Below are 13,278 nucleotides of genomic sequence, written 5' to 3'. Positions count from 1 at the left end.
TACTAAACATATCATTGATGCTATGATGCAATCTTCTGAAGAAAAGCTTGAATTGGAAGTTTCTATCCCTAGAAAAATTTATGATGAGTGGGAACCTACTATTAAGATTATTATTAAAGATTATGGGTGCCATGTCTTGTGTGATTTGGGTACTAGCGTTTCCACGATTCCAAAAACTTTATGTGATGTGTTAGGCTTCCGTGAATTTGATGATTGCTCTTTAAATTTGCATCTTGTGGATTCCACTATTAAGAAACCTATGGGAAGAATTAATGATGTTCTTATGGTTGCAAATAGGAATTATGTGCTTGCAGATTTCATTGTTCTTGATATAGATTGCAATCCTACATGTCCTATTATTCTTGGTAGACCTTTCCTTAGAACGACTGGTGCAATTATTGATATGAAAGAAGGAAACATTAGATTTCAATTTCTGTTAAGGAAAGGCATGGAACACTTTCCTAGAATGAAAATTAAGTTTACATATGAATCTATTATGAGAGCTACTTATGGATTGCATACCAAAGATGACAATACTTAGCTCTATTTGTGTTTTTATGCCTAGTTAAGGGCATTAAACAATAGCGCTTGTTGGGAGGCAACCCAATTTTATCTTTGTTCTTTGCTTTTTGGTTCTATTTTGCAATAAATAATTCATCTAGCCTCTGGTTAGATGTGTTTTTGTGTTTTAATTAGTGTTGTGCCAAGTAAGACCTTTGGGATGGCTTACGGTGATAATTGATTTGATCTTGTTGAAAAACATAAACTTTTGTGCCTAGGAAAACAATTCTATTTCCTAACAGAAATGTGATAAAATACTGATTATTTTTGAAGAAGATTAATAAAAAAATTCCCAGGTTTTACTATTTTTTAGAATTTTTGGAGTTACAGAAGTATTCGATTCTTACAGATTACTACAGAATGTTCTGTTTTTGACAGATTCTGTTTTCTATGTGTTGTTTGCTTATTTTGATGAATCTATGGGTAGTATTGGGGGGTATGAACCATGGAAAAGTTGGAATACAGTAGATATTACACCAATATAAATAAATAATGAGTTCACAATAGTACCAAAAGTGTTGATTTATTTTCTTATACTAACGGAGCTTATGAGATTTTCTGTTGAGTTTTGTGTTGTGAAGTTATAAAGTTTTGGGTGAGGATTTGATGGACTATGGAAAAGGAGTGGCAAGAGCCCAAGCTTGGGGATGCCCAATGCACCCCAAGGTAATATTTAAGTACAACCAAGAGCCTAAGCTTGGGGATGCCCCGGAAGGCATCCCCTCTTTCGTCTTCGTCTATCAGTAACATTACTTGAGCCTATATTTTTATTCACCACATGATATGTGTTTTGCTTGGAGCGTCTTGTATGATTTGAGTCTTGCTTTTTTAGTTTGCCACAATCATCCTTGCTGTACACACGTTTTTAGAGGGACATGCATGAATCGTGATTTATTAGAATACTCTATGTGCTTCACTTATCCTATATACTTAAGAAGTTCACCCCCACTACTTGATTTATCTCAACATGCAACATAGCCACGTCAGCATCCAATCACAGGCATCCACGTCACCCCTAAACAGTCCCACGCAGCCCACCTCCTGAGGTTATTTCTTATTTTTCCTGTAAAGAAAAAGCAAAATCCCCCCAGCAGCCAAGCCCCATGCCCTTGGTCCCCTCGCGATTTCCTACCGCCGCCAGCCTCCCTTGCCTCTGATCCGCTCCGGGTCATCCTGACGGCGGCGGCGGCGCTCTTGATGCGGCCCGGCCATCACGGCGGCGGCGCTCTGGCGCGGGCCGACCGTCCCATCGCGCGCCCCAATTCCTGCAGAGCCCCTCCTCATCCCCTTCCCCCGCTCCGGATCCTCCTCACGGCGGCGGCGCTCCGGATGCAGACGCGGCCACCCCATCGCCCGCCCAGTTGATTCAACCATCGCTGTCGCCACCTCCTCCCCTCGCCTCCCCGCCGCTGTCGCCATGGCCATTGCCCCCGAGCAGCACCTGTCCGATGGAGCATCCCCGAGCAGCACCTGTCCAATGGCTCGGGAAGGAGTACTCCCGTCTACCACCGGTCCCTCCCCCGCCCTCCTGCCGCCGCCATGGCCATGGCCTGACGGGATCTCGCCTTCCCCGCCATGGCCAACCTCCGGTGAAGAAGCTCGCCGTGCCTACCAACGCCCCAGTTCCGGTGAGCATGTATTCCCCTTATTATAGATTGGGATTGGGCTGGTTTGTTGTTCATCTGATTTTTAGTGCTTCCATTCACTTCCCAGGTGGGTTGCTCCAAGTTGCTTAGTAGCTTACCTTCAATCGTTGGGTCAACGCATCTACAGATGAAGGTACTATCCTACTGTTTTTTTTCGTTTGCTGACTCCAACCTACATAGCCCACTGCTTCAAACCATTTGCAGCCCAATGCTCCAAATGGCCCACACTAAAAATAAGAAAAAACCATTCTGCACTAAAAATAAGAAAAAACCATTCTGCTGTAGGTAATTGATGGTTGACGCTCCACTTCCTCTCCCCACGATCTGCACAAGAAACTGAAGAAATTGATGATTGATGCTTCACTTACTCTCCCCACGATCTGCAGAAGAAACTGAAGAAATCCCCTTTAAAGTCTGCCCCACCTCAGCTCATCCTTTTCACATCATCTTCCAGCATGGGTGGACGTCTCCCATAGGGTGTTCATAGTGCTTCCGCTGGTGAGCAACTCTCTCCTCTCTCCATGCCATTCCCTCTTGACATATTGCTGATTGAGTCACAAATTTGGACTTTTCAGGTGCTTCTCACTTCAATCATCTTGGTTATTCTTCCCTTGCTGCATGCCCACGTGCCTCACGTTTACAGCTCCTACTGGTATACAATGTTCCCACCCAGTGCTACTCCTAAAATTTGGTATCTTTCCCTATTCTGGATTTTCATTGATATGCAATTTTTTTAACTTGATTCAATGCATAGCCTTGCATTTGAATTCCTTGCCTATTATGGATTTTAGTTTGCTTCATCCAAGTAGTTTGCTTCACTCAAATTGAATTAAGTTTTGCTTGATTCAACATGTACCCTTACATTTCAATTCTCATGTGAACAATTAAACAAAAGTGTCTTCCATTTTGCCCTGCATTCAACTATTCCCGTTCCCGTGGGTTTCTTAGGGTTGTCGACATGGATAGCGCAGAAAGTTCTTCGCGTTATTCAGGTGGGCATGGGGTTGGTCATACACGAGGAGTTCCATGTGGACGTGGACGTGGTCGTGGACTTGGACGTGGACGGGCACGCCGTCCATCGGTACCTGATTCCACTCCTCGATCAAACTCACATGTTGCCACCGAGAACCGTCGTAGGCGTTTGGATGTAATCACTAGAAACAGGAGCCGAGGAAATGAAGCATCGACCACATCAATGTCAGACACACATAATTAGATATTTGCCCATAAACGTAAGCTTTTGCCTAAATTAATCCCTGTTCATGTGTCCAAGTTCAGTGATCATTTACGTTTACAAAAGAACCCTCTCTTTGTGCCTCATCTTTCAGGAACTATATTTGAACCCTTAACTCTTGGAGGCCCCCAGTGTTCTTGCCAACATTGTGGTGCTCTCTTTTGGTATGACGAGCGTGTACGCAGAGAAAGACATACTCAAAATCCAACATATAATTTGTGCTGCAAAGGAGGAAAAGTTACCCTCCAGCCATATGATCCTCCTCCTCAACCTCTATTGGATTTACTCACTTCACAGAATAGTTCACTCTCAAGCCACTTCTTTCATCATATTCGTCAGTACAATACCATGTTTGCCATGACTTCAATGGGAGCTAAAATTGATGAGTCCATAAATGATGGCCGAGGCCCATACATTTTCAAGATCAGTGGCCAAGTCTGCCACCATGTTGGTTCAATGAGACCATCTAGAGGACAGAGACCAGAATATGCACAATTATACATATTTGATACAGAGTGTGAGGTTTCAAATAGAATAAATGTTGCCTCATCTTCGCGCACCGGTTCATCTTCGTGCACCACTTCATCTTCGCGCATTGCTTCATCTACATGCACTTTGTTCCAAGCTAATGAAGGCATTGTTCAGTCCCTCATAACAATGTTGAACACACATAATCCCATTGTGAAACTATTTAGAACAGCAAGTCAAAGATTACATGGCAATGATTCTGACCATTTATACATCAGAATATATGGCAAACCTGATGCCCATGGAGATATCTATAGTGCTCCAGTTGCATCCGAAGTTGTTGGATTAGTGGTTGGAGATTTAGGGTCTTCTAATGTTGGACGAGACATTATAATAGAAGATCATTCATCACGGTTACAACAGATCAATGAAAAACACTGCAAGTTTATGTCCATGCAATATCCTCTTTTATTTCCATATGGTGAGGATGGTTATCATGATGAGCTTATGTGCCTTCCAGTGTCAAATGCATCAAATCAACGCCAAAAAGTCACAATGCTAGAATACTATGCATATAGGTTACATGATAGGCCAAATGACTTCAACACTCCATTACGATGCAAAAGGTTAACACAGGCTTACTTTGTGGATGGCTATTGTTCTGTTGAAACCTTTCGTATTGCATTCTACCGCAAGCCTAGCTTTCAACGGAAATACAGATCATCATCATTCAGTTGTTTAGCAGATTCTGTGTCAAAGGGTATTACATCAGGTTCTTCTGTTGGCCAAAGGATTATATTACCTTCCTCATTTACTGGAGGCCCTCGCTACTTATACCAAAACTACCAAGACTCCATTGCTATTTGTAGAAAATATGGTTTCCCAGATCTGTTTGTCACGTTCACATCAAATGCTACTTGGCCTGAAATTACAGAGGCTCTATCATCCATTCCTGGTCAAGAACCATCTGACCGTCCAGATATTGTCAACCGGGTATTCAAAATGAAGCTTAATATTCTAATGGATGATATTAAAAAGAAACAATTCTTTGGACCCATAAACGCAGGTAATAAGCGTTCTCTTAAACTTATATTCCCTTCTCTCAACATAGTTTTCTGCTGGTTATTAAACATGTTTTACATTCCTGTAGTTATCTACACAGTTGAATTCCAGAAACGTGGACTCCCACATGTTCATATAATTATATGGTTAGCCAAAGAAGCACCTTTAGATGCACAGAAGATAGATTCCTATATTTCTGCTCAGTTGCCGGATCCTGTAAAAGATCCAATAGGATATGAGGTTGTTTCTTCTTTTATGGTGCATGGCCCTTGCGGCCCTCTCGGCCAGTCGTCACCATGTATGTCAGAAGGAAAATGCACCAAATTTTACCCAAAGGAGTTCTGTGAGCAAACAACTGTACGGGAGAATGGTTTCACAGAATATGCCCGACCAAATAATGGAATAACAGCTAGGAAAAATAATGTTGACATTGACAATAGATTCATTGTTCCTCACAATGTGGACCTAGTGTTTAAGTACCAAGCTCATATAAATGTAGAGAAGGTTAACCATGATGGTATGCACAAATATCTTTTCAAGTATGTCACAAAAGGATTTGATTGTGCTAGAATTGGCCTCCACGGCAACTTTTCAACATCAGCCTCATCAACTGAAACCGTTAATGAAATTGATAATTATTTAGAGTGTCGTTGTGTGACACCAAATGATGCTGCTTGGCGGTTGCAGCAATATGATATTCACCATACAGACCCTTCCGTAGAAAGGCTCCCTGTTCATCTTCCTCTTGAGAACAATGTAATTTATTCGGAAGATGATAATCTGGAACAAGTTATTGAAGACCCCAAAAATGTGACCACTAAACTCACTGCATGGTTAGATGCTAATATGCAACACCCTGAAGCTTGACAATACACGTACATAGAATTTCCAGAATATTGGACATGGCACCAGCAAGGGAAATACTGGGATCATCGTCGAGGTCCTCAAAAAAAAATTGGCCGAGTGGCACATGTCAACCCTTCACAAGGAGAGCCTTTCTATTTGCGAATGTTGCTGAACATTCGTAAAGGTCCAACCTCCTTCACTGATATCAGGACTATATCAGGCCAAGAATATCCTACATTTCGTTCAGCATGTGGAGCTTTAGGCCTCCTAGGTGATGACCAAGAGTGGTCCAATGCATTAAAAGATGCGGCTCAGTGGGCATCACCATTCCAATTACGTCAGCTTTTTGTTACCCTTTTGCTTTTTTGCAATGTAACAAATCCTATCAAGCTTTTTGAGGAGCATGCATCAATGATGTTTGAAGATATAGCACATCGGTTGAATCTTCATCCTTCTCAGTTGAGCAGTTCATCACTAGATTCGTACGTGACATCCTGTCTTCTCATTGAGCTGGATAAATTGCTGAAGGATTCCGGATATTGCTTATCACATTTTAGTTTGCCACTGCCAGATGATATAGGAAATGCTTCTGCACAAAATAGGCTTTTGCTGGATGAGCTTACCTATGACATTCCAAACATGACATCCACTTTGAATGATAATATTCCGAAGCTAAACAACAACCAGAAGGATGTATTTCATGCTATCTATAATTCTGCCACAAATAATGAAGGTAGAACATTCTTTGTTTATGGATATGGAGGGACTGGTAAAACTTTCTTATGGACTACTTTACTTTATTCTTTGCGGAGTCAAGGGAAAATTGCATTGGCAGTAGCATCCTCGGGAATTGCTTCTCTATTGCTCGCGGGAGGTCGAACACCACACTCCCGTTTTAAAATTCCTTTGGAAATTTCAGAGAATTCAGTGTGTACCATAAAGAAAAATACACACCTGGCAGAACTTATTCAAAACACATCTCTTATAGTTTGGGATGAAGCACCAATGAATCATAGATATTGTTTTGAAGCACTAGACCGCACTCTCAGAGATATAATGTCAGATACTAGACCTAATGCCGAAGACATGCAGTTTGGAAGTATCACTGTAGTTCTTGGTGGGGATTTTCGGCAAACACTACCAGTGATAAAAAATGCAACCAAGCAACAGATTTTGAAATCTTGCATTGTTAACTCTTATTTGTGGAACAAGTGCACACTTCTACAGTTGAATGAAAATATGAGGCTCACCTCAGGGTGTCTCTCCATCTCCAGGAGAGAAGAACTACAGAATTTTGCTGACTGGCTCTTACGAATTGGAAATGGCACTGAGCCTTTTGTTCCTGTTCCAAATGAACCCAATAGCATATTTATACAGATCCCCCAATATCTCCTTTTGTCCCCAGATTCTAGAAATATAGATGGATTGATATCATTTGTCTACAACTCAGGCTGTGAGTCAACTACCATTACATCGTATTTGTGTGATCGTGCAATTCTTGCACCTACAAATGATGTCGTTTCTAAAATAAATACAAGAATGATTTCTCAGCTAGCAACAAGTGAAATGTCATATTATAGTTCAGATTCAATTGATGATAGTTGTCCTAATCATTCTACTCTAGAAGCATTATATCCAATAGAGTTGCTAAACACCATTGACATACCTGGACTTCCAGATCATATACTGCATTTGAAAATTGGTGTTCCTATAATGCTACTTCGTAATCTTGATCCATCAAGGGGACTTTGTAATGGCACTAGACTCATTGTTACACAACTGACTGGTCGTGTCATTGAAGGAGAAATCATAACAGGGAAGGCTATAGGTTCAAGAGTGTATATTCCTCGAATTGTCACTACGTCATCTCAGTCTAAGTGGCCTTTCAAATTGAGGCGTCGCCAGTTTCCTGTTCGCCTTTCATATGCTATGACAATAAACAAAAGTCAGGGGCAAACACTAAACCGAGTTGGTGTCTACTTACCATCTAATGTCTTCTCACACGGTCAATTATATCTGGCATTTTCAAGAGTTACATCACCAGACGGCTTGCGAGTTTTCATTGAAAATAGCCCATTTTCTTATGAGCATTGCACACATAATGTAGTATATGCCGAGGTATTCAATCAAATTAATACACATAGAAGCTAAAATAGCTAGGTATTTTATCCACTCAAATTTATGTTATGCCTGAAATTTCACAAGTATGTAATACATTTTTTCTGCATGCCATCATTTTTTCCTAACATTCTTATTCATTCAGATCCATCTCCCCTATGGAGTCAACTACGAAATTTAAAGATATTACAGTGGGACAGCAAAACTGTAAGGTCTTTGCACGGGTAATAAGGCTTTGGGATGCTATAAATACGAATCCCAGATATGGAAATGCTTTGATCAGCATTGATGGCATTCTCTTGGATGAAGATGTACGTCCATTTTTATAGTTACCTATTTAACATTACACAATAACATTGTTGTTCCAAATCATTTGATTACTTGAACTTTTGCAGGGATCCATGGCACAAATTAGTGTGCCTAAAAAATTTGAAAAACAATTTCGTGGGTTGCTATCTCAAGGATCTGTCTATATTATTTCAAATGTTGCAGCTATCGATATCAGAAGCAAATCATATGTCTATCGCCATCAGAATTATATGCTGCAATTCAAACAAGACACAAAGGTTCATCCGCTACATTCAAGAGGTGCAGATATACCTACACTTTCGTTCGACTTTTGCCCATTTGATCAGCTGCCACAAAAAGCAATTGATTCCAAGCCACTCCTAGGTAACATAATGTGCTTGACTTATCTATCTCTTAACCACTATACTTCAATGCATAACGACTTGCATACTTGAACCTTTTAGATGTGATAGGAGTAATATGTGATGTTGGTCCATATGACTATGCTAGCCAAACATCTCAGCACAAATTTCGGAAGATCAAAATTCGCAACCTAGTGTATGTCTTCATAGCTGCTCCTGTTATTCAAATTTTTTTACCTTAATAACCTGATCCCCTCAGAATGACTATACCTTAATTTTCCAGAGAACAAACACAAGAATTAGTTCTATGGGGCCAGCATGGAGAATCATTTGATGAAGAAACAGTACTTAAAAAATCTCAAGAAGGAATTGTCATAGCCATTTTTGCTGGTGTAACTGCAAATCTACAAAGGTTTACAGGTAACTTATAAAAAAACTTGCCCAAAGAAATAATAAACATATTTATTTAAACATCCTATTAACAACATAAGTTTATAGGTATGATACAAGGATCCTCAAGTTCTGCGACACAAATATATCTTGATCTTGATATACCTGAAGTTCAAAAGTACCGCACCAGGTTCTCTCTTTCTCACTCTTGCGCATACAGAATTTATGTTTAGCACTACAGCAAACTAATATTTTATATGAAAAACATTTGAAGCTATCAATGGAAATGCCCAACTCTACAAAAGCATCTCCCTCAGGTCAAACAAGTATCTCCACTTGAAGCAGCAGGCAAACTATACACCATTGAAGAAATATCTAACCTTCCAGCATCATCTTTTCAGGTGAACACTTTCTCATGCAGTTCACTTTTTCCTGCCTCGCCATTCAAAATAAAATAGATTATTGATACTTCATCCTTTTTTGTGCCAGGGAGGAGCAACCTTCAGCACTATCGCAAAAGTAGCATCAATTATACCGTCAGTCAAATGGTACTACAAAGCATGCAAGCGTTGTGGAAAAGGATATAACAACATGACAGATACCCCAACATGTGGCTGCCAATTTCCAGTTCCATGCCCAATGTATTATATATCTTCTTAAAATCTAATACTTAAATAATTCCTTTTTTTTATCGTGTCACTAACAACTATACCATGCTTCAGGTACAAACTTCCCCTTACACTAACAGATAACTCGGGAAGTTTGGATGCAATTGCTTTCGCTAGAGTAGCTGAAGACTTAGTTGAGCGTCATGCTGATCATGTTTCAATGAGTATGAAGATAGAAGCTACAGATCATGTGCTTACCCTGGATAAGGCCATTGGTAAAGAGAAGTTATTCTACATAGGAATGAACACTGATTCTCTGTCAACAATACTGAATCAACACCTGTTCCACGTGCTCCAAAGGTAAGAAACTTCTTACAGATTCATTACCTTCATATATCATGGTTATTAACATAATGTGTGATGCTTTTTCAGTCAGGCGAGGATACAACCACCAATGACAATACTCCTACAACTCATAAGCTAACGTCTATCAGCATAAAGGAAAACGAAAATAGGTAATGCTTCATAAACTTGGATTTTAAACATCTCTCTTATTGCTTCTCCATTATATGACTTGCCACAATGATACTTTTATGTGAAAGTCCAAATGGAATTGAATGTTAGTCTTTTTCCCTTCTCAAATGCTTTCTCTTTTTTATATGCTGCTACATGTAATCTTTCATAAACCTCCATCTTATTGTATTCCTCTGATCAAGACTTCTTTACATATGTGATGTACATTACAATCAGGATCAACGCAAAAAAAAGAATTGATTTTACTGAGAGTGATGCCGACAAATCTAACAGGTATGAGAACACTCTCAAAACCTTAGTGCACCATGGTTCTCCAATAACTACATAAGGCACATACAAACTTCCTGGTAGCAGTTAGAAGTAACCATTAACAACTACTAAAGTACACAGTAATAGAAATCACATAAATCCATTGGCAGTACCTGAAGCATCACATTTCCTAATGTGGTGTTAGGCTTCATTTAACTCACGTTTACATGTCACACTAATGGAGTTGTCAAGCTAAAGCCTAGCTCTGTCTTCTAGAATTCTTTGCCTGCTCCATTTTAAAGTCTATAAGTTACCAAGCTTTTACCAACTAAATGATAATTTCACAAAATCAATTCCGACTCACAATTATTTGTAGTCTCCTTACACAAACATTACTAGTCATGCAAGTGAACACTAACTTATACATGCTATATTGTGCTCAATATTGGGAATATGATATATTCAGGATTACATCTCATCCATGGTATGTTTCCCAAATGGTAACTTATTTCAAGTACATGGAGGTTCTTGGGTTACATTTATATTCTCTTGCCCAGTTCATTTTCTATTTTGATTCATGCTTTATTACTTTCAATATCTGATATAATAAATGGAACCAATTTTCTAAATTGCAGCTCAAAGGAACTGGAAGAAAGTACTGCGAAAAAGAACAAGCATGAGTATGTTCTGTTTCTCACACCCTTTATACAAATTCAGCGAACAATATGAGTTTCTTCCTGCATATATTTAAAGTTGCCAAAAATCTCCATCAACAGGAATGTAGATACACTTCCAGAAAAATTGCATCAACAGGAACAGCCAGAGTAAAGGAACATTTGGACGATTTAAGTACTTTACATTGACTATATAAACTTTCATTTTCTGATTTAAAAAACCAGTAATATATTGTGTTATTTACTTTTTTTGACAACACTTCATTTTCCAATACAGGCAGGACAACTTGCACTCTGCTACAAATGAGAAATGAGGAATAACGTACATCGCCTACAACCAGAAATAACATAGTCCTTGTGTTCATACCACTTTGCTCAGTTTCTATTGTAACCAAGGAACATTACAAATTTTGTCCAACTACCAACTTATCAGTGGTTCCAGTTTATGTTCTCTGCATTAAAATACATGAATGCTAATTTGATTTTTGCATTAACCATTACTTAAACATCTTTCGGTTAGACATTCTTTCCCATGTGAGACACCTATATAAGACCCCCCATAATATATTGTACTCGCCACAACTTCATCTTTCAAATCAAAAATTTTTGACTACCGGCACAAAAATGGACAGCCAACACGAAGGCAACAGGTACGTCTACTGCATAAAATGTTGTTTTCTACATCCCTATGCTTGCTGCAAATAACATTAAACACATAAATCTTTCTCTAGGATACAATATGATGGACCAAGGAATGTTCTGCCCCACTCAACAACTAATTCATCAAGGGCTCAGAAGAAGTACATGGAGGCAACTGAAAAGAAAAAGACTACTCCAAAACCACCAGTGTCTGTTGCTTTCAGAGAAACCGTTGAACGTGAAGACAACACCACCAAATACATCTTCAAGTACATTACGAAAGGAACCCACATGAACAGATAGTTCTCAACGAAGAAGACCCCAACTACAAATAAATTATACCACATATTATCTTCTTTTTATGAACAACGTATAACTATGACTATACATATGTATTTTCTAATTTTCAATAAGTATTTATGATTATACATATGTGTTTTCCAAATTTCAATTATCATATTGTCTGTCCAAATATTCATCTTCTATGAAAAATAAATATCATCCAAATGTATTGCATCCAATTCCCGCCGCAACGCGCGGGGTATTATCTAGTATCTTTTGAGCTAGGCAATCTTGCTCTAGTGCTTCACTTATATCTTTTTAGAGCGCGGCGATGGCTTTATTTTATAGAAATTGTTGAACTCTCATGCTTCACTTATATTATTTTGGGAGTCTCTAAACAGCATGGTAATTTGCTTTGGTTATTAATTTAGTCCTAATATGATAGACATCCAAGAGGGGTATAATAAAAACTTTCATATAAAGTGCATTGAATACTATGAGAAGTTTGATTCCATATGATTTTTTTGAGATATAGAGATGGTGATATTAGATTCATGCTAGTGAGTAATTGTGAATTTGAGAAATATTTGTGTTAAGGTTTGTGAGTCCCGTAGCATGCACGTATGGTGAACCATTATGTAATGAAGTTGGAGCATGAGGTATTTTTTGATTGTCTTCCTCATGAGTGGCGGTCGGGGATGAGCGATGGTATTTTCCTACCAATCTATCCCCCTAAGAGCATGCGCGTAGTACTTTGTTTCGATGACCAATAGATTTTTGCAATAAGTATATGAGTTCTTTATGACTAATGTTGAGTCCATGGATTATACGCACTCTCACTCTTCCACCATTGTTAGCCTCTCTAGTGCCCCGCAACTTTCGCCGGTACCATACACCCACCATATATCTTCCTCAAAAAAGCCACCATACCTACATATCATGGCATTTCCATAGCCATTTCGAGATATATTGCCATGCAACTTTTCCACCGTTCCGTTTTATTATGACACGTTCCATCATTGTCATATTCCTTTGCATGATCGTGTAGTTGACATCGTATTTGTGGCAAAGCCACCTTTCATAATTATTTCATACATGTCACTCTTGAGTCATTGCACATCCCGGTACTCCGCCGGAGGCATTCATATAGAGTCATATTTTTTTCTAAGTATGGAGTTGTAATTCTTAAGTTGTAAGTAAATAAAAGTGTGATGATCTTCATTATTAGAGCATTGTCCCATGTGTGGAAAAAAATAATAGGGAGGCCAAAGAAGCCAAACAAAAAAATGGTAAAAAGAGATAAGGGGCAATGTTACT

General features: G+C 39.1%; 2 protein-coding genes across 2 annotated transcripts; both read left to right on the top strand.

Moving 5' to 3' along the window:
* Positions 1-3,789: 3,789 nt before the first annotated feature.
* LOC147978668 (uncharacterized) lies at positions 3,790-5,838 on the top strand. The gene is made up of 2 exons (XM_087514845.1): positions 3,790-4,975; positions 5,060-5,838. Exons 1-2 carry the CDS (start codon positions 3,790-3,792, stop codon positions 5,836-5,838), a joined length of 1,965 nt encoding a protein of 654 aa, XP_087370971.1.
* Positions 5,839-6,903: 1,065 nt separating this feature from the next.
* On the top strand, positions 6,904-11,982 carry LOC125542963 (uncharacterized). The gene is made up of 11 exons (XM_087514844.1): positions 6,904-7,655; positions 8,081-8,246; positions 8,331-8,607; positions 8,688-8,781; positions 8,869-9,005; positions 9,084-9,165; positions 9,250-9,376; positions 9,465-9,616; positions 9,698-9,943; positions 10,334-10,390; positions 11,772-11,982. The coding sequence occupies exons 1-11, from the start codon at positions 6,904-6,906 to the stop codon at positions 11,980-11,982; spliced, it is 2,301 nt and encodes a 766-aa protein (XP_087370970.1).
* Positions 11,983-13,278: the final 1,296 nt, after the last annotated feature.

This window comes from Triticum urartu, chromosome 3A (assembly GCF_056163025.1).
Source record: "Triticum urartu cultivar PI428250 chromosome 3A, HENAU_Tu73, whole genome shotgun sequence".
Lineage (NCBI taxonomy): Eukaryota > Viridiplantae > Streptophyta > Magnoliopsida > Poales > Poaceae > Triticum > Triticum urartu.
The sequence above is the reverse complement of the archived record's forward strand: the minus strand, read 5'-3'. Positions and strand labels throughout refer to the sequence as shown.

What these genes read in the sequence shown, in the direction of transcription:
- LOC147978668 (XM_087514845.1), top strand. Translation starts at nt 3,790, where the DNA reads ATGTTTGCCATGACTTCAATGGGAGCTAAAATTGATGAGTCCATAAAT. An exon ending in CTTTGGACCCATAAACGCAG is followed by an intron (nt 4,976 to 5,059) that starts GTAATAAGCGTT and finishes ACATTCCTGTAG; the next exon opens with TTATCTACACAGTTGAATTC.
- LOC125542963 (XM_087514844.1), top strand. Translation starts at nt 6,904, where the DNA reads ATGCAGTTTGGAAGTATCACTGTAGTTCTTGGTGGGGATTTTCGGCAA. An exon ending in TTTCCAGTTCCATGCCCAAT is followed by an intron (nt 9,617 to 9,697) that starts GTATTATATATC and finishes ACCATGCTTCAG; the next exon opens with GTACAAACTTCCCCTTACAC. An exon ending in GATGCCGACAAATCTAACAG is followed by an intron (nt 10,391 to 11,771) that starts GTATGAGAACAC and finishes ATCTTTCTCTAG; the next exon opens with GATACAATATGATGGACCAA.